This window comes from Eptesicus fuscus, chromosome 19 (assembly GCF_027574615.1).
Source record: "Eptesicus fuscus isolate TK198812 chromosome 19, DD_ASM_mEF_20220401, whole genome shotgun sequence".
NCBI classification, from domain to species: domain Eukaryota; kingdom Metazoa; phylum Chordata; class Mammalia; order Chiroptera; family Vespertilionidae; genus Eptesicus; species Eptesicus fuscus.
The window spans coordinates 11,129,341-11,150,925 of NC_072491.1; the positions used below are offsets into that span (position 1 = coordinate 11,129,341).

The 21,585-nt window shown below is 48.7% G+C and overlaps 1 protein-coding gene across 2 annotated transcripts in view; it reads left to right on the plus strand.

Moving 5' to 3' along the window:
* MATN2 (matrilin 2) overlaps positions 1-21,585 on the plus strand; it is a 108,195-nt gene that overhangs the window by 38,526 nt on the left and 48,084 nt on the right. For both annotated transcript variants that reach the window (XM_054708203.1, XM_054708204.1), the window contains exons 2-3: positions 2,803-3,372; positions 10,387-10,509. In XM_054708203.1, the coding sequence (XP_054564178.1) occupies positions 2,803-3,372; positions 10,387-10,509 (693 nt within the window). The remainder of the gene's footprint in view (positions 1-2,802; positions 3,373-10,386; positions 10,510-21,585) is intronic.

A 21,585-nucleotide genomic window follows, 5' to 3' on the forward strand; every position in this document is an offset into this window, starting at 1 on the left:
AACCTATAGAATCAGAAGCTCTGAGAGTGTGGCCACTGGTCTTCGTTATCAGCAAGTTCTCCAGGGAATTGGGAGGCGCCCCAAGTTTGAGAACCACTGACGGGGCCCTTTCAGGGACAACCCGTGAGACTGTGGTGAGCCCTCCAGGGACCCGAGGACACGTCTGGAAGGAAACTGGGTCACTTGGGCTGCCAGGACTCATTGTCAACTCACAGCCGCAGCTCCCTTGTAACCTCCAGCAACATTTGAACCTTTGTGGTATCTTTGCAAATGGCCAGGCGTTGTGAAAACTACCCGTTTGTTTTGACAGGAACGCATCCATTGAGCACACCATTCCCTGCAGGGTTTCCAGGCTTCCCTGTAAACTGATGGTGATGCTTGGTGGATGTGGACAACCGTGACTAAGACCCACGGTAGGAATCCCAGTCCCAGGAGGACTCATTCCCTGTTTCCAAAGAGGAAGCGAGTTCTCAGGGGAGCAGTCGCTGTCTGCCTCCCTCCCTTCCCAGGGGCCTTCGTGGGTGTCCTCCTCCGTGGCAGGGTCTGGGCCTGGTCCCAGTTCTCAGCAGGTGGAGAGCATTGGGCCACAGTCTCCCTGAAGTAAGTTCACACATCAAAGGTGGGAGGTATAGGGGGGGTGGTAGGGCGGGGGGAGGGGGACAGGTAAGGCTCCTAGAAAGGGCTCATCAGCCTTGCTCCCGGATCTTGTCTTCTTTCTTGGGACCCGTGGGTCTGCATCCACGGCTCCAACCCAGGGCCATGCCCTAGCCCAGTGGTCGGCAAACTCATTAGTCAGCAGAGCCAAATATCAACAGTACAACGATTGAAATGTCTTTGGAGAGCCAAATTCTTTAAACTTAAACTTCTTCTAACGCCACTTCTCCCAAATAGACTCGCCCAGGCCGTGGTATTTTGTGGAAGAGCCACACTCAAGGGGCCAAAGAGCCGCATGTGGCTCGCGAGCCGCAGTTTGCCGACCACGGGGCTGGGCTGTTTTCTTAAATTCTCACAACCACCCAGTAAGGTGGGTATCCATGCTGACTCCATGTAGCTTTTCTTTTTCTTAATTATAAGAGGTTTTCAAACTCTCAGCACCTCCATTTTCTCATCTGCCCAATGGATGTGATACTCCTGGCTCTTTGCTCAAGAGCTTGCTCGGCACATCAAATGAGATCATAATGATAAAAGCCCTCTGGAAAAAGGATTTTTAAACATCCCACACATGCCAGGTTTTACATGGATCTTCTCCCAGAGTCCTCAAAGACAGCTTCTGGGGGCCCTGTGGGGCCTTAAATCCACACAGCCCCCAATCCTACACGTGGGTGTGGCAGAAAGCGGGTTTCCTGCCGGGATACCGGCGTTTGGGAGTGTTTCCGCCCCTAACCTTGTTAGACTTGTGAGGCTGCAGTGGATGAGGTGAGGTGTGGGTGCAGGCGCTCAGGCGAGTCATGGCCTGGCAAGCCGGCCTGGACGGGATGACCTCATGGGCCTTTCTTAGTTCTCATTTTAATGACTGGGTTCACTGTTTCATTTTTGGCTTTCTCTCTCCTTCTTGCAGCTGTGGTGTTTGGGAAGTAGGGCAAGCATTTGGGATTCCTTTTCTAATCCCTATCAAATGTGGCTTTCGCGGCAAAGGCTGGGGAAGGGAGGAGGGACTCCCGCTGGCTGGAGGCCGTAGCTCAGCACATCCGAGAAATTCCAGCAGGAATGCCCACTTCCGCCCTCTGGGGCAGGAGGTCCCTCATCTCACCCAGTAGCAACCTTTCCCCAGAGTGCAGTGCCTTCTACCTACGGACGTAAGCCTCATAGAGCCTTCTTCTTGGGTGCTTAAGGAGTAAGGCTGGTGGTGGTTGTGATAAGGAAGAGACGTAACATTTGCCTTTTCCCAGTTTAACTGTGTCCTTTGTTGAAATGCTTCTTGGCGGGTCCCTTAGCCATTCCCACCACTGCCCTGACTGAGACTGAGTCCCTCTCTCAGCCACGTTAGTGCAGCAGTGATCTGATCACCCACCTTGCAAACCACTACCACACTCACTTGACTTTTTATGACATGACTTACCTGCAGAAGACGGAAGTTACATCGTATGATGCTAATCATATGATGTCCACCCCTTGTAGCATCACGTACAGATTTCTCAGTCTGAATTTAAAGGCCTTTATCACTGGCTTCGGGCAACCCCTCCAACTTAATTCCTACCTGTGACTCCTAGCAGTCCCTCCATCACTTCCTCTATCCTCCACCCTCTCCATCGGTGCCTTCTCTCAACTCAAACTGTGCGTCCACAGGGCCAGCTCGTATCAGGACCTTGACCCCAGCCCACTAATGTCCCTGTTCTCTGCACAGCTGGCGTCACCAACACCCAGTTTCATATCAGCTTAGTTAAGTCTCCCCAGGTAGACTGTGGCCCCTATCATTGCCATTGGTCTCTATCCTAGCTTCTTCCACATTTCCTGCAGTTTCTGGGCAAGCTTCTGTGGCGTATAGTAAATAATGAAATCATTTTGACCCCGATCAGGTGTTTGGCCACCTGAAAACTGTATTGATGACTTTCTAGAAATGAAAGTATTCATTTTGTGAAAAGTAATAGTATTTGTTTGTAGCCGACGCTCATGATCACCCAGCCGTGCCCATGCACCTAGAACTTTCACATACACCCTTACAACTTTTCCAGGTGTGAAGAGGAACCGATGGAGATTGGAGACTTGAAAGGGGGTCCCCAGCCCCATGATTTCCAACAACAGCCAACTTGTACTGCCTTCCTCACACTCTTCTAACGCGTGTGACCCCCCTCTTTCCCCCAGAGAGCTCCTGCGAAAATAAGCGGGCAGACCTGGTCTTCATCATTGACAGCTCCCGCAGCGTCAACACCCACGACTATGCCAAGGTCAAGGAGTTCATCATGGACATCTTGCAGTTCTTGGACATTGGCCCGGACATCACCAGAGTGGGCCTGCTCCAATACGGCAGCACCGTTAAGAATGAGTTCTCCCTCAAGACCTTCAAGAGGAAGTCCGAGGTGGAGCGCGCCGTCAAGAGGATGAGGCACCTGTCCACGGGCACCATGACGGGGCTGGCCATCCAGTACGCCCTGAACATCGCGTTCTCCGAAGCAGAGGGGGCCCGGCCCCTGAGGGAGAACGTGCCACGGGTCATAATGATCGTGACGGATGGGAGGCCACAGGACTCCGTGGCCGAGGTGGCTGCAAAGGCCCGGGACACGGGCATCCTGATCTTCGCCATCGGCGTGGGCCAGGTGGACCTCAACACGCTGAAGGCCATCGGGAGCGAGCCTCACGAGGACCACGTCTTCCTGGTGGCCAACTTCAGCCAGATGGAGTCGCTGACCTCCGTGTTCCAGAACAAGCTGTGCAGTAAGTCCTGCCCCTGGGGCTCTCCCAGGGGCATCATTAGGATCTCTTTATCCATCTTCCAGGTTCAGTCTGTGCGGCCGCATCCCGGGGACTGTGCCTGCAAGGGGTTCAGCAAAGGCCAAGGTTGACATGGCGATTTTTTGGCACCGAAGGGTCTTGGGTTCGATTTCTGGTCAAGGGCATGTACCTGGGTTGCCAGTTTGCTCCCAGCCCCCAGTCATGTGGGAGGCAGCCAATTGATATGTCTCTCTCACATTGATGTTTCTCTCTCTCTCTCTCTCTCTCTGAAAAGCAATGGAAAAATATTCTCAGGTGAGGATTAACAAACAAACAAAAAAGCCTGGGTCCACCTAGGGCAGTGTTCGGCAAACTGCGGCTCGCGAGCCACATGTGGCTCTTTGGCCCCTTGAGTGTGGCTCTTCCACAAAATACCACATGCGGGCGCGCACGTACAGTGCGATTGAAACTTCGTGGCCCAGGCGCAGAAGTCGGTTTTCGGCTCTCAAAAGAAATTTCAATCGTTGTGCTGTTGATATTTGGCTCTGTTGACTAATGAGTTTGCCGACCACTGACCTAGGGGCTCCAGGAGAGCTTTAAGCAGGAGATCATAATCATAATCACTAACATTTATTGATTTTCATATGTGCTGTTTTGAGCTATTAGCATATGTTAACTCATTTTATTCACACAACAAACCTGTGAAGTAGGTGCTAGTTATAATTCCCATTTGATAGAAAAGGAAACTGAGACCCAGAGAGATTTAATGACTTGTCCAAGGTCACACAGCACTAGGTGGTAGAGTTGAGATGTGAACCCAGGCATTCTGGCTCTGAACCTACGTTGTAACCACTATGTGCTTCACAGACTTGAAAGATGAGTAGGAGTTTACCGCTATGTAGTGGGGATGACTGCATTAAGCCAGGAAAGGAATGATAATTTCTATTGTTTCTATTTCATTTGAAAACAACAACAACAACAATAAAAAATGAGTCCAGATTTCCTGTTAATTGTGTGACCTGCTAAGGAGACATGACCCACAGTGTGAAAAGTGCTGATGAGGGACAGGCAGGGAGGTGGAGGCCGTGGCACCCAGGGACAGGGTTTCAGAGGCGGGAAGGGCTGCCGTGCAGGTGCTCAGCTGGAGCTGCGGAGTGCTGCTCGGTCTCGATCTCCCAGGGGGCGCGAGGCGGGAACCTTGATCGAGCAGCCAGGAAGAGATGAGCTCTGGAGCCAGGCTGCCCTTTAGTGCGAGTCCTGGCTCTGGCTCTCACTGGCTGTGTGGACCTGAACTTGGACACAGTGGTGGCTTTATACCCATGGGCAGTGAATTCCCTCACCAGCCACAGCAGGGGTGGGGTCGGACTCCTCAGGCGGCAGTCCCACCAGAGAAACTTGGAGGCCAGCTGTCCTGTGGTTGAAGCCCTGTCTACAAGATGACTAAAACCTACACGTCTTGGGGTCCACCATTTTTGCCACCTCGTGAGAGAGGACACAGAAGTTAGGGGCTGAGAAATGCATGTCTATCCTCAGCCTTTGAAAACTCATTATAACCTGGGCAGGGCTGCTTTTAATTAACCTTCGGGTACCTGCTTTATCAACCTAGCCTGGTATTTAGAGCCCAGAGGCTGGCCGTGCCTACCCTAATAGCCCCACCCACCCCACCCCACCCCACCCAGGCCAGTCTCAATGTCAGGCCCTAAAAGTGTTCCTCAGACCACACCTTTCATCAACCAACCTGGGCAAAGTCTACACTTACTGCACCCTGTGAGGCCCTGCTGTGTTCATTGGGAGGGCAGGTTGGCTTCAACAGATGTTGACTTTACATGGCCGGTAATCGTTCCTTTCAAGAGCCCCAGTCAGCCCCACCACTCCTTTGATTATTCCTTTAATCATTCATGCATTCATTAATAAACATTTGTGAACATTCATATTTCCTGGTTAAAAAAAAAAATCCAGTCCTGCCAATGGCAGTCTGCTGAGGAATGATTCCTTCCGATGAACACAAAGCCTTGACCCAGTTTCACCCTCTGAGCAATGAGACCACTTGCAGGCCAGGGGCGGAGGCAGGGCTGGCACGTCCCGCCAGTCACGTCGCAAAGGCCCCGCCCACGGCAGAGCCAGGCATCAGGGCCGGATGCTCATGGACTCAATGCACACTCTCCCGGAGAGTTTTACCGATGGAAACTTCTTAGCCTACCTTAGTAAAAATGTTTGCGACTCCTTTGGTTGAAAGTACTAGAAATTCGACTTGAACTAGGTTGAGACAGGAGGGATTGCATTATATTACTCATGGAATTATGGAGAAGAGTAACGAATGACAGGCCTGCCTTCTCTCCATCTCTTCCCTCTGCTGCCCCATGGACTCCGGGGGTCCATGGGCACTGAGCATATCAGCCCCCCAGATGTACTTGCCTTGGGTTTAAGCCCCCTTTTTCTCAGTTCTAGTTCCTGAATGCCAAGAAAGGACTCCGATGGTCAAACCCTGTCCCACCCAGCGGCGGCCAGGGGAGGGGCTGCCTCAGACCCACACAGCAGCTCCCACAGTTACCAGGCATTTGGAGTGAGAAGGGCAGTTTCTAGAAAAAGGGGGTGCTGTGCAGATGAAACAGTTTCAGTGCATATACTGAGGGCCCCTAGACCCTGCTCATGCCTTTATGCTACAGGTAAAGAAATAAAGAGAACGGAGCTACCCAGCTTACCCGAACTGCCTCCTTTGTTTGGGGTAGAGGGGAGCTGGAACAAAGTCTGGCTTCTAGTCCAGTGCTTTTCCCATTACACCGAGCGACGGTCTCCTGGTTCCAGTGTCTTAGGTGGTGCACAGCCCAGACAAGCCTCAGTCACACGCTGTCACTCTAAAACTCTGCAGGAGTCTTTTAATTCCCCCATCTGACAGGTGAAGGAAGTGGAGTTTAGAGAAATGAAGTAATTCTGGCAAGGCCACGCGCGGTCAGTGGCGAAGCTGAGCGCGGGTCTGTTCGCAGGAGCCGTCCTCTTCACCCGTGTGCCGTCTGCTCCCACAGGAACTGTCTCTGCCCACATGTCCTGCCTGTCTTCCTTTTCTATCTGCCAGGGTCCCCGTGGGAAGACGGGCACTGGGCTCATCACGTGGGCCTTGCACCCATTCTTTTTTATTTTTAATGTTTTTTTTGTTGATTTTTAGAGAGAGAGGAAGGGAGAGGGAGAAGGGAGAGATAGAAACATCAGTGAGAGAGAAATAAGGATCGGCTGCACCCCCTGCAGGTCTCCCCGCTGGGGATCGAGCCGAAACTGGTCATGTGCCCTGACCAGAAACGGAACCAGTGACCTCCCGGTGCACAGGACAGCCACTGAGCCACACCAGCCAGGCCTTGCACCAGTTCTACGTGCTGTACAGCTGGTTTCCTAAGACTTTAGACCTCCTTCCTTATAAAGGAAAACAGTGACACGCTGAGGGCTCATCAGGAATGCCCCTGTGCCCGTGGGTAACTTGACTCCGGCAGTAGTAAAAGAAGAGAGCACTCCAGGTGCGGAGCAAATGCACATTAAAAACAGGATGATGATTTCCCCCTCACAATTCTGTCAAAAACTTGGAGTTGATCATGCCGAGTGCTGAGGTTTGGAGGGGGTTGGACATACTCTCAGGCGTTGCTGGTGAGAGCCACCTTGCAAGGCAATCTGCTGTATCCATCAAACTAGGAGGCAGTCCAGGAGAAACAGTTGCACGTGTGTCTGAGGAGGTGTGTTTGGGAATGTTCATCACACAACTGCAAAAGCAAAAATTTGGGACCTGTTCAAATGTTGACCGATGGGGAAGTGGCCAAGTACAATGAGTCATATGACCAATGGGTAAAGCAATTGAAAGGAATAAACTAGAGTTAATGTATTTGATCACATGTAAGATATATAGTTGATTCTCATTATTCTCAGCAATTATCTATACTAATAAAAGGGTAATATGCAATTGGTCACAACGCCCTCACAGTAACGACCGAACAGCAGGCTGCGTGGGGCGACCAGGCCAGCGGGGGAGTGGGGGGCAGTGAGGGGTGAACAGGTCAGCAGGGGGGGCAGTTGGTGGCAACCAGGCTAGCAGGGGGGCAGCGAGGGGTGACCAGGCTGGCAGCGGGGGGCAGTTGGGGGCTACCAGGCTGGCAGCGGGGGCAGTGAGGGGCGACCAGGCCGGTGGGGGGGGGCTTGCAGTTAGGGGTGACCAGGCCAGCAGGGGTGGCAGTTAGGGGCGATCAGGCAGGCAGGCAGGTGAACATTTATAAGCCAGTGGTCCCGGATTGTGAGAGGGATATCCTGGATTGGAGAGAGTACAGGCTGGGCTGAGGGGACACCCCCCCCCCCATGCACGAATTTCGTGCACCGTGCCTCTAGTGTTCTATAAAAGTAACGGTGAACACAATTAGCGAATACTGGTTCATTGCTCCTAGGTATGAAACAGGTTCCTGAGAGACTCTGGTCACATGTTTGTCACCTGATTAATACATAACCTTGTTTTATGTGTGTTTTTTGTTTAAAGACTTTATTTAATACCTATTGTTGATTCATTAGCTTTGACCTCAGAGCCCACAGCACTATTACTCATGCTTGAACGAAATATATCTGATGCACATTTTCTCCACAAATGGCATCACAGCCTCTTGCACTTGGGACACGACACACTTCACTAGCACTCAGCAAACCCCAGCACCACGCTCGGGGCCACCTCCACAGCAAAACACCTGCAAAGAGCACAAAGATGCCAAAGCCATGGCCCTAAGTAGACCTTGAAAAGGACACTTGCTTATAGGCTGAGCCGTGCCTTGATCAACCCCAGCTGGCAGCATGCACATCAGGCGACTCAGATGTTCCCTCGCGCTGAGCGTGTCCTTGAAGGACTGTGAAAGCACTGTGAGTATTGTCTGTAGGGTTACAAATACATTTTAGCCAGGAGGCGAATTCCCAAATACAGAATCCGTAAATAATGAGTATCAACTGTATGTATCCTCACATTTTAACAACTCTGAAATGGGGGTGCATCTTAGGTTCTGTGAAGAATGGTATGTATTAGCATAGCTAGACTCTGTGAGTAATGTTCAGTGAAAACCAAGTTGAGGATCAACATATATAGGATAAACCCATATATGTAGAACAAAACAGAAGGCCATCATGCCTGTCCTTTACTGCATAACGGTTAACACGTCTGCACACTCATTCCCCAGGCACTGGGCACTGTCCTAAGCACTTTATTATTGATTATTTTAACAATTATAAGGCCCTTATGAGGTAGGTGCTATTATCGTCTCCATGTTATACAAAGAAATTACTAAAGTTGGTCACAAAAACAGACATTTATTTCACACCAAAGTAAAAATGATTGATTGTATTTAATCTATGAACTTTCCTAACGTTACCTGTGTCTTATTTATATCTTAGGAGCTTATAGTCATCAACTCAGAATGATCATTCTAAATCATATTGTTATGAAATAAATAAGTTTTACTCCCCTAGTTCATATAGTGCTCACCATGTTTCTTACTTAGAAGTAAGGAGACATATACCTAAGTTATACCATCGCTTTCATTGGTAGCTGAGTTTTTCTAAGCAATGGATTAATGGGATTGTTCTTAGCTTTTGAAAGCCTCTTATTTTAGCTTTCATAAATATATTTCTACATATGGTCATCTTTCTTGTTTTTGAGAACACTTGCATAACTTGTTTATACTGATGTTGGTAAGTTTTAAATATGTTCAAGTTACATCATTTTGAGTAAAGTAATAAATTAAAATATTTAAAAAATAAGAATTTTTATGAGCTCCAGACAGATTTATGCAAGAAGTGATATATCTGAAAGCTGAGGTACTTCAGAAACTAATTGCAGAAATATTTTAAAATGAGACATAAAGCTTATGAAACATGGAACATATGAATGTATTATTTTACTCTCCAAATTCAGCATAACACTTTGCATATTAAAACATTACACTACTCTTGGGACTTACGATTCTGAGAAACTGTTGATTTTTTTTTTTTTGGTTGTTGTTAATACTCACCCGAGGATATTTTTACCATTGCTTTTTTTATTGTTTATTTTTTTTTAGAGAGAGAGTGGAAGGGAGGGACGGGGGAGAGAAAGAGAGGGAAACATCGATGGGAGAGAGACACATCAATTGGGTGTCTGCTGCACGCACTCCTACTGAACCTACAACCCAGGTACATGTCCTTGACCAGGAATCAAACCTGTGGCCCTCCTGTGTGCAGGGCGATGCACTAACCACTGCTCAGGGCAAAACTGTTGATTCTTCTCGCTTAATGAATAGCTTTTCCTCCAACTCCATTGCTGCCTATTGAAACCCACACATTCGCCAAAGTCCCCTCTGGTAGCAGCAAGCAGGCTTTCTGATCTTCCAACCCACCAGTCAGGTATTATTCATTGAACCAGAACACTTCTCCTTTTGTTGGTCATTTAGACCTGGTTTTAGCTGGAGATTGGCAGTTTTATATGGCTTAGCCTAATGTCATTCCCCTTTAGCCCTCCATAGTCCTTTATCTAGGTATGGCGGATAGCATCTATCTAGAATTGTCTCATCTGACCAGAGGCTGTAAACCCCCGTGAGGGTGGGGACCGAAGCTTGTTTCTCTTTGGGCCCTGCTCTCTCCACCCCAGAGTAGGTTATGAATAAACTAGAGGCCCAATGCACAAAGATTCGTGCAAGAATGGGCCTTCCTTCCCCTGGCTGCTGGCACCACCTTCACTCCGGCCAGAGCCGCCTTTCCGCCTTCCCACGCTGCCCAGAGGCCCGGAGCGGCTGGGGTGGTGCAGAACACCTGCGTCCCACCCTGCCCCCCGGCCACTCCGTGCCTGTGTATGCAAATTAACCTGCCATCTTTGTTGGGCTAATTTGCATACTCACTCCTGATTGGATGGTGGGCGTCGTGAAGGTATGGTCAATTTGCATCTTACTCTTTTATTAGTGTAGATGTTGGCAGGGTATGTGAAGTTAGAGAAGGCGTCATCGTAGCCTTAACTTGCTGTGTGTTTCTTTCCAGTGGCCCACATGTGCAGCCTCCTGGAGCATAACTGTGCCCACTTCTGCATCAACACCCCTGGCTCGTACGTCTGCAGGTGTAAACAAGGATACATCCTCAACGCGGATCAGACAACTTGCAGAAGTAAGATTGCTTGGCCAATGAATCCACACTGCCCTCCTCTTCTCTCCCGCTCCCTCTTCCTTTATCTGGGCCCATTTAATTCATCCGTGGCCCCTCAGCCAGCCAACAATAGAAACCAGGTTTTATAATTCATGTATTTTGTGTTGACCTCTCCCTTGGCCCCCCCCCCCAACTCTGCCATCATAGTGCCTAGGCCAGAGTCGAGCACATAGTAGGCCATCAGGAAGAGTGTGGAAGATGGTTGGAGGCACCTTCTCAGAAACAGCCGCCTTGAATTCATGAGCTGGTGTCTTTTACTTCCGAGCTGTTCTTTGGGGAGAACTGCTAACGAGCCTTTTCATCCCCTGTCTCTATTAACTGTTCCCTGAGGAGCTGTTTCCATATTTTGGTCTCTCCTCGGAAGCAGGGACTTAGGCTGAGTCAGTAACATGGGCTGGGAATGATTATTCAAGTTCTGCTTTAGACGTGCACCGGGATCTACTTGCTTTGGTGAAGGACCCTTTATAGGCTCCTAAAGAGAAACGGGCAAACAGATATGTGTTCATGGAATCCACATTCTTCTTTGGCCACGCCCCCAAAACTAGACGGACCTGACCTTGGAGCCAGCACGAGGTAACCCACCTCTCGGAGGAGAGAGAGTTACTCAAATGCCGAGTGTTGTGCGCGTACCTTTGTCTTTTTCAAGTTGTAAATAAAGCCACTGCGTTAGTCAGGGCAGCCAGGCTCCCAGAGCCAGGAAGACAGGAGGAGGACGGGCCCACATGGAGGCCCATGAGACGCGGCTAGCCGGACGGGTAGTCGTGCAGAGCGTGACTGTGATCATACCCGTGGTCCGCAATGGAGCATTCACGGGAGCAGTTTGCACAAATGCTGTAATTAGTATGGCGTGTATAGAGCCAAACCGCATTTTCCTTTCGTCTTCTCACTTTTCAGTCCCGGGGCTGAGAGGTTGGCAGCCTCCCCGCCGACCCGCCCGAGATTAGGGAACACCTGCCTGCCTCCTCGGCTCCGGAGCCCAGGGCTCTGTGTCCTCGCTCCTCTCAGACCCTCGGATCCCGGGGTGTTGAGAGCAGCCTGGCTCTTCCTGACCCGCTGGAACCTCCGACCCTTCCTGTTTCCACATCACAAAGTACTCACAACGAAGACTCAGGGGTTTGGGAGGGTTACTGGACAACGGGGGCAACCCAGGAAAGGACACCTCGCCCGCCCACTGCTCAGCAAACCACCTAAACGGCTTTTAAGACACGCTCCATCCTCTCCTGGTGCTCCCCCCCCCCCCGCCTCCTGCCCCAGCCGCTTCAGGAACCTTTCTCTCCCCCCTCCACCCCCCCGAATAGCTTCTTCACAGAAGGCTCAGCCACCCCCCTCCCTGCTAACTCCCTTCCTGCCTTCCCTCTCAGGAGCACAGACGTTCCTGTCCTTGTCTCCGGCCCCGTGACCTGCTGGGTTCTGGGCGTCTGCCCATGTCCATTGTCTGTGGGCTGGCTCAGTGAAGCCAGAGGACTTGGAGGCCAGCAAATAAAAATAGAAACGTCTCCCCTGATGTCCTGAGCAAGGCCTCCCCCACCCACCAGGCTTTCCGACCTCAAGCCGTGAGGCCCCAGGGTCCCCCCCCAGTGCTGGTCTGGTCTCGGCTCCCTCCTGTGCAGAACTGTGGCTGCAGAGAGCATGAAGCAGAAGCTGCTGGGCTTCAGACAGACTGATGGAGGGGCAAGGAGGCGCAGGGGGCGGAGAGATGTGGTGGTGGTTTAAGCTTCAGTAACTACCGGAGCCGACCCCTGGGCCTCACCCCAGGGATTCAGAGTCAGCAGATCTGGCATGGGGCCCAGGACTCTGCACTGCCCATGAACTTCTGACATAGATAGCTGCCCCGCTTTGAGAGTCACTGGTGTCCAGCAGCAAGGGAAGAGGGGGCAGGAGGGAAGGGAGAGAAGGGCTTCTAGTTAAGGGAGGAGGGATGGAGCTGGAGCCAGGGCTGAGCCGGCCCTCCAGTCGCTCTGAAGCACTTCAGCTGTCTTTGCCTCAGCTTAGCACCAGACTAACATGTACAATCAGAAAGAGCAGTTCTCACTATCTCAGAAAAAGATAACTCTATCGCTTGCCTGCCTGAAAGTGGTATACCAGTGGCTTTGCGGAAAGGATAGGGCCTTTATAGTCCACAGACCTGGGTTCGAATCCTGATATTATCACTCCGGGGTTGTGGCTCTCTCACCCTGAGCTGTTATTGAAACTCCTTGACTTAACTTCCTCACCCATAAAATGGGAAGGGTGTTGACAAATGAAGACCTGTCTCATTGATGAGCCCATGTTAGTCCATGGTTTTGGTCGATAGACAGTTAAAAGCTGTGCCAAGGGGAGGCTGGGCCCGACCTGATCTCTGTTTATGAGCTGCTTGTGGGGACCAGTCCCTGGCAGCACCGAGAGGGACTCAGTGGGCCTGGCCAGGAATAAGATGTTCCGGGCAGCGTGCAAATGGCTGGAAATAAGGTAGTGAATAAGCCAGCAATGCCTCTGCTCTCTCAGAGCTCACATTCTCGCATGAGAGTAAATCAGATAAACGATCAAGGTTATGCCACCAGAAGCGATTGCAGCCCTTGTTCGGCTCGGTGTGGTGTACACCGTCAGCCTGACTGTCGCCTCTTCCTAAGTGTTTATCACGTGCCAGGGCCCCTCCTCCGTGCTTTATATCGTTATCTCACTTCATGCTCACAGCAGCTCTTAGAGTAGGTGTTATCATTCTCATTTTACAGATAAGGAAATTATGGTACAAAAAAGCTTAGACAATTTATTCGAGGTCACGTGGCTCTTAATGTGACCAAACCAGAATAAAAATCCTGCTATGTGTGACTCCATAGTCCTAGCTCTTAATCAACATGGACACTATCCCATGATCCTTGAGGGCCCCCATATGGCAGCAGAGTAACCCCACAAACCAGAGAATCTCCTCCAACCCCAGGAAACAGGCAGGTTCAAGGCTCACTGATCCAAGGGGAAATTCAGAACGAATTCACCAGGACTAACAGTCAAATGATTGTCACCTCCCCCCTCTTTCCTCCCCCAAGACAACTACCAGCTGCTGTGATATGTCATTGTACATAACGATTGTGACAGTGACTCCTAGGTGACTGCCTTCAAACACGTGCGTGTGCGCGCGCACACACACACAACCCCCCCCCACACACACACATACCATATCTGCCATTTTCCATTCATACTCTGTGGAGAGAGGAGGAAGACACAGCTCATTCATAGGTTCTTCAAGTGGAAATGGACCTTAGCTGTCAGCCTTGTAGCTCCCTCCCCCACATAACCCAGGAATTGTGCTTCCTCCTGGTGCCCCAGATGGGCATGTCCACCACCCTTGCTCCCTGGGACACCAGGTCCTTGAAAAGCACCTGCTTCCCCCTCCAGCCTGGATCAGTGGTTGAGCTAATATCCTACTCCCCGTAATTCCCACCCTTGATCGGATCTCTGCCATCTGAAGCCCTATACTAAAAAGTGTATTTCCTTTTCCAAATAAAAAGAGAAAGCCCTTTCATTTTGGAAGAGTGTTGTCTACCTCCCCATTATATCTTCTCTTCTTCAGGGGTGTGGGGAAGCACGGGACTTGGTTGGAAAGTCTATAAAGAGGAATCTTGGAAAGGTCGGAGGCCTCTAGTGGGGGGACCTTGCCAAAGGCGGCAGACCCTGCCTTGACTTTTCCAAACAAGTCTGAGCCCCCAGGTGTTTTGCTGGAATCTTTATGTTTAGTCTTTAGACGTCCTTGCTTAAAGGACACTGCAGGTGCTTATGTCTTCTCAAGGACGCTTACCCTGCTGATAGTATCTAATAGTTCATTTTAGTTCAAGTTGTTACAATAAAAGCCTAAGGAGGCAGGCAAACGGGGCTGTCTGGTTCCTTTAGCCAGGCAGTCCCTTAGCCCTCTCTTTCACAGAAACATGTGTCAGAGTAATCATCCATCCATCGCTCAGGTCTGCTGGTCAGCCCCGGCACAGGGGAAGTGACTTGGTGTTGGGTCTCTTCATTGTCCAGATAACTTTTCCTGGGCACCAGTTGGCCAGTGGCTCAAAATGTGCCCTTCCATTCAAAGAGCAGGTCAAGCACATGCAATAATCTTACCTTCAAACCTCTGTCCATATGAGCAACTTGAAATAAGCTGGAGGTCAACACTGTGGAGTCTTCTGTTCTCCAAAAAGTCTTCCCCATCCAGTACCATCCTATGAGGTATATGCGAAAGTGTTAGCGTAATGCCAAGCCCATAGGGCTCAGTAGAAGTTTTTCTCTTTCCCTTCCCCCCAAAAAAGGGGTTGGGGGCGGGACCCTCATGAAATGTGCCTGTCTTCACACCTGTTTCCCCCATCATTCCTTTCCCCTTGAATTCCCACTGATAAGAAAGAATTTTATCTTGTTTCCTTTTCTTTCTTTCTTTCTTTCTTTCTTTCTTTCTTTCTTTCTTTCTTTCTTTTTTTTAAACAAGGAATTTTTCTTTCCTTTCCCTCCTTCTAGAATATTTATTCTATCTGGAAGAATAATGACAATGCAACATTTAGGAAACTTCACTTGGCAAAAAAAAAAAAAATGTAAACCTCCTTGTCCAACTTTCACATATTTTTCTCTCTTAAGAACCATACTAAATGTACTTTATTGCTTTCATTTTTCAGATATGTCCCTGACATTATTTTTCCCAAGATAGTTACGTGATTTAATAGCTTTTATATTACAGCTTAATCAAGGGGCTTGAGCTAGAAAAACAGTCACATTATTAAAATAAGAAAGCTATAACCAACATTCCTCATCAATTTAGATGTAGAAATTCTTAAGAACTTAGCAAATAGAATCTATATATAATCAAGTCTAAAAAACCCCAAGCAATATAATTAACCATATTAACAGATTTTAAAAAAAGACATGATTATTTCAATATATGCAGAAAAAAGACAACATTGGATAATACCTAACATTCATTCATTATAAAAACTTAAAGAAACTAGGAATAAAGGGGAAATTCCTCAACCTAATGAAAGGCATCTGTGAAAAAGCCTATAGTTAATATCATACCCAAGAGTGTGCTTGAGTCTGACTAAATGCTTTCCTCCTAAAGTAAAGAACAAGGCAGTATGTCCACTCTCTCATTACTTCTACTCGACACTGTCCTGGAGGTTCTAACTATTGATACAATAGTGAAATAAAAAGATTCCATTTATATAAAACTTCAGAAAATGCCAACTTTAGAAAGTGGTTGCCTGGGGCCAGAGCAGGAGGAGGGATTCCCAAGAGGCAGGGGAGAATTTGGAGGGTTTAGGATGATGGACATGTCATTATCTTGGTTATGGTGATATATTGATATGTCAAACTTATTAAATTGTACGCTTTAAATATGTGCATTTTATTGTATGTCATTTCTGACTCAATATAGCTAATATATATGCTAATATATTATGTGTAGATATTCAGAACATGGTGTTTTGGGAAGGTTAAGTAGTGCTGAGACAAAAGGCTACAAGACATCAGAGAAAGAGTGATAGAACAATCAGGGAAGGCATTGTGGAGGGATTTATTTTCCTAGCAAGTTAAAGAAGAAAAGAAGAAAAATGCAGAGCTTGTTGTCTGGGAGATGCTAGCTAGACCACACTGCCTACTGGAATAGTTTGTTTGGGGCATTAGGGGGGGGATCGGGGAAGGAATGTAAACCCAAACAAATTAATGATCTGATTCCAACAGGGTATCAAGGGTTAAACCATATTTTAGTAAATTGAGTCTAGCTGTAAGATACAGGGGCGGGCAAAAGGAGGTTTATAATTGTAATACAAATAAGTAATACATTAATTAATAAATACTAATATAAGATTTTATTAGCATGTAGCCCATGGCTTCACTAGAGCTGCCTTTGGAGTCAGTGTCCAGAGTTTCCACTCCATGTCGGGGCAGTCCCATTCAGCATCAGGCTAGTTCAGCTTGTGTTCCCCAGGGCAGCCCATCAGTCCACTGCATGTGGGGTCCATAGGGCCACATGGCTATGGAGGAAATACAGGTGCATGCAAGGCAGCAGGAACAAGAGCCAAGGACTCAGAGAATTCCTTCGTTTGGGGGATTATATATTCACAAATTTTCATGGGCTTGCAGTGGCCATGCCCATTCTGGCCAATGATCTCTGTTCCCAGGTGTGACTGACAGGAACCTTCCCTAGTCACCCCAACTTCACTTGGCATATCTATCTCTTTTATTGGACCCCACCCCCCAGTGATTGGCAGGGGATGGGCCAGGGGTGCCCTGGGGAGTGTGAAATTGCAGCTTCCTGGTGAAGCTGCCCAAATGACATGCCTATGTCTGGCCTCTCCTTTGCTCCTTTTCTATCTATAATAATAAAAGTGTAATATGCTAACTAGACCAGACATCCTTCCAGATAACCTTCCAGACGAAGCCGGGGCTGTGAGGGAAGCCTGGGTCCCACGTGCCAGAGGGAAGCCGGTGCCGGCAGCTGGGGGGAGGAAGGCCTGCTCTTGCATGAATTTCATGCATCGGGCCTCTAGTTATTAATAACTAGCTAATTACAATAGTATCACATCCATCCATCCATTCATTTATTCATTCAATTCTTATTGACTCTTCTATGGGCCTTATGGGGGTGGGAGGCAGGAGAAAAATCAGTGTTTCTCTTACATGTTCAAGACCCAAGAAATACTCATATCTTGGCTTCCCTTGTGCTGCCCACATGGGGAGCAAAATAGGAAATATGCAATTAGGTTGCAATTCTAATCAGCTCAGGCAATTCAGTGCACATGTTTCTCGTACCCATAGAATTAATTAGGAGACCACAGCAATAATCTCTGCTCCAGGGAGGAGGAGTTTATGACATGCGATGGGGGACAACTTCAGAGAGGAAACCTGGTTTTGAGAGAACACTAGTGACTGCGGGAAAGAGCCCACACAAGTGGTTGGGCGCAGCCGGAGATGGAGGATCAGAGTTCACGGAAATGCCTAGCTGGATGTGCGCGGTGGTGCTAACTGACCCTGCAAATGGACGAGTCTTGGAGGGAGAAAGGGAAGGTCAGGGCCTGAGCTTTGGGGCAGCCCACAACAGTGTGGAGCACACAGCCTCAGAGTAAACAGCTGAGACCTGCTGAGCGGAGAGAGTCGGTCATGGGACTCCCGCTTAGCCGAGCTGCTGGGCCCCGGAACCGGGATATCATTGCGTGCAGTGTGCTCTGGCTGTGCCAGGGAGCAGGATTTGAAAGTGGGGGGAGGGTAATCTGGATGAGTAGGGCCCCGGGGGGGAACTGAACTGACTAAATGTGAGTGGAGAAATCCCAGCTGTGAAAGAATTATTACACGGCAGGGAGCAGTGCGTGTGAACCTTGTAGAGCGTCTGTGATTTCTTATTTTCAAGTGGTTCTCAAAGTGGGGTCCCCCGACAGCAGCTTCAACGTTGTGGGGAAACCTGTTGAAAATTCAAATTCTCAGGCCCTACCCTAGACTCAGAGTGAGGCTTAGAAATGTGTTTTATTTTATTTTATTGATTTCAGAGAGAAAGAGAGAGGGAGAGAGAGATAGAAACATCAACGATGAGAGAGAATCACTGATGGGCTGCCTTCTGCATGCCCCCTACTGGGGATGGAGCCCGCAACCCGGGCATATGCCCTGACTGGGAATTGAACCGATGACCTCCTGGTTCATAGGTACATGCTCAACCACTGAGCCACACCGATGGGCAGGGATGTGTGTTTTAACAGGCCCTCTAGGGGGTTCTGTGGTAAGCTCAAGTTTGGAAACCACTAACCTAAATGTTTTAAAGTAGATCTCCCCTGGGAGATCCCGTCAGTAGGAGGTTTATACTAAGGATGTGATGATGTGGCAGCCCTTTGCACATTGCAGAGCTCTCTAGGAGAGTACGGCGTTATTCGCTCACCTTTATTATTCTGATCAACTGAATTCAATTGGATTTACTTACGTTCTAAGGCTTTATTTTGGGGGTCCCCCCTTCTTTTCCAATCTCGACAGAAAACTGAAACCTTGATAGCGTGCAGGTGAATTGGTGGAAAACGAATGAAACCGCTGGGGGAAAGCAGGGCGCGAGCACAGCTGGCGTGTGCCGGGCGGGCAGGTGGTTTTCCTCCGGACAGTGGGCTTGTTTTGCTTCTCCCAGCCCAGAAGCACAAGGCTGATGACTCACAGTTACTGTCCAAGGTCTTTCAATCCAGCTGCAGCTGCCAAAGTAAGATTAGTGCTTTCAGACACGATAAAAGAAGGGAACCGGGCCCCCCCACGCAGACTTGGGTTTTGCCTGTGTTTGTGGAGCCGTAACTCTGACGAGCTTTTGAGTTTGAGCAGGTGGTGATACCACTGGTTCCCACCGAGTAAAATCTATAATAAAAAAGTAATATGCTAATTGGACCGGACGTCCTTCCGGACATCCTTCCAGACGACCTTCCGGGTGAAGCCAGGGCTGCAAGGGAAAGCCGGGTCCCTGGTGCCTGCCGGCAGCTGGGGGAAGGAAGGCCTACTCTTGCATGAATTTCATGCATCGGGCCTTTAGTAGCCCTAATAATACTCTTCTCTCCTCCGTGGTGTGGTTGACCAGTTTTGATTTTTACATCTTAGCATAAATAACAGCAGGAGCATGTCTTTAAGGGTTTTCATTTTGCTTTAACTCCAAGGGAGAGATTAAATTGTCATTGATGTCAACAGTATGCCATGTGGCTTGCCTAAAATTCTGAAACGTCAGTAAAAGCCCTCGGATTTCACCCAGGATGACGTCAGCCACAGCGGCCACAGCCTTTGTCCCGTGCTCCCGGTCCAGTGTAACCAGATGAGAGTTGTCCAAGTTCTCTGGGCCCAGGCACCAGGCCAGGGTTTCGAGATCACAAATGAAGGAAGGCACTGAAATCTACGGTGCGTGGGAGAGGCTGGGGGACACACTGAGGAGGGATTTGAGCACAACTTTAGACTCTTGAGTTGTCAAATCCTCACTGATTTATTGCACCTGGGAGGGCTGAGCAGCCACCATTAGCATCCCTCCTAAATTTCTCCAGGAACTAAGAGAAACAAGCACATTTTGCTGACTCAGCTAGTGCTAAGGATTGCTCTCTGGCGAGGCATTGCTTGAGTTTGGTGAGATCTTTCGTTATAAAACTCAAAATTTCCTGCTTTGATAAAACTCAACATTTCCTACTTTGCTGTATCAGATCAATTCAGAATAGAACTCACAAACCAAAACTTGGCCAAAGATACATGACATTATTGAAAGGAGTCAGAATCTGAGGTCCGTGTGTAGGGTTTTCATAGGCAGCCAACAAAGGGACACTAATGAGAATTGTGACGTAGGCAACATGTGGGTGGGGTTCACCCCTCCTCCATGCTTAACTACGCCCACACCACCAAGCCCTTTCTTGACCCCAGTCTAAGAAAGAAAGGAGGCTAGTGCCTGCTGAGTACCTACCATCTGCAATAAGATTTTCTCGCCACTTATTTATTTAACCTCTGTGGAAATTAAATCTTATAGAAATCACCCAGCTGCAGCCAGGTTTGGCCCCAGGGGCAATATTCTTTCACTGGATCTGATCACCTTACTCCCCCCGCCCCCTTTCTAAGGAAACATCACTTCCCTTTATCTCCTCCTGCAAGGTCCAAGTCCCTCCTTTTTCACATTGCCTCCTTCAGGTCCCTGTATAAAATAATCTTTCCAGTGAGATCACCTCTGACCACACTATTTAAAACAGAAGCTCCTTTCTCTCCACACTCCCAATTCCCTTTTCCTGTTAATTTTTTTCTGCAGCACCCAGAGCATCTAACGTAATATATGTTTTTACCGGTTGTTTTTGTTTATGCCTGGCTCCTCTCAGTGATGTGCTGGTAAAGTTTAACAATTAGATCTCCAGGGGGAAAAGCTCTGATTTGTAATGTTCACCAATTCCTGTGGTGTAAATACTGCCACCGCAGCTGGTTTCAAGAAATGCACTTGGGCCCTAACCGGTTTGGCTCAGTGGATAGAGCATTGGCCTTCAGACTGAAAGGTCCCAGGTTCGATTCCGGTCAAGGGCATGTACCTTGGTTGCAGGCACATCTCTCATCGATGTTTCTAACTCTCTATCCCTCTCTCTTCCTCCCTGTAAAAAATCAATAAAATATGTTAAAAAAAAAAGAAAAAGAAAAAGAAATGCACTTGGCCTTGATGACTGTGGAGTTGGGAAGAGGTGTGCAGTCTGGTGTGTGAGTTGGTAGGAACTGGCTCCATGGGGACAGGGGCTGAGCAATTGATGTTTCAAATCTATTTTATTCACTGTTGTTTTTTCTAGCAGTTTGAAAAAATTTGACTAATTCAGTCATTCATTCAAATATATAGGGTGTCCCCCAAACATGTACACACACACTTTGAATAAGTGTAAAGGCAGTGTTTATTAAAATACATTTCATTTTCAAAATTGAGCTATCAGCTGTTAAAGCACGTAAACATTTTGGGAGGCTCACCTTATATTTTTAAAAATTGACCAGATGTCAGACACCATGCTAGAGAGTTGAGCTAAAAGGCTGAACAAAACAAGCACTGCCTCATATGATAGAGAAAAGAGGCATTAAATAATCAATTGCAAATTGTGTTACATTCTAATTGTGGTAAGAGAAACTGTGTGGGGGCCTGGACCTCTAATAGGCTGGTGGCTGTCAAGTCAGATCAACAGATGTCCATTAAGCACCTATTGTATGAAGCACATGGTCTTATTCAGCAGCCTGAGGAAAGAGTAGACATCCTGTTAGTCTCCGAGCTTACGGCCTAGGTGAGGGAGGATCGCCGGTCAACCCCGTGTTTGTGTTGCATGGATGTGGGTTCATTTGTCCGTTCACAAGCACCTGCTGAACACCTGCAATGTGCCAGGCGCTGTGCTAGGTACTGGGGATGCCGCAGACAGCAAGGCAGCGGGGTCCTTAGCTGCCACGATCGTTCTTCTGGTGTCTGCAGCTGGGGGCTGGTTCCCAGATGTCATTGTGCTCTGAGCTCTCTCTTGCTCGAGATGAGGAGAGGGAGGAGTACTGTTCCCTTCTCTCTCATCTTCCCATGACCCCGCTTCTGACGGAGGAGAGTAT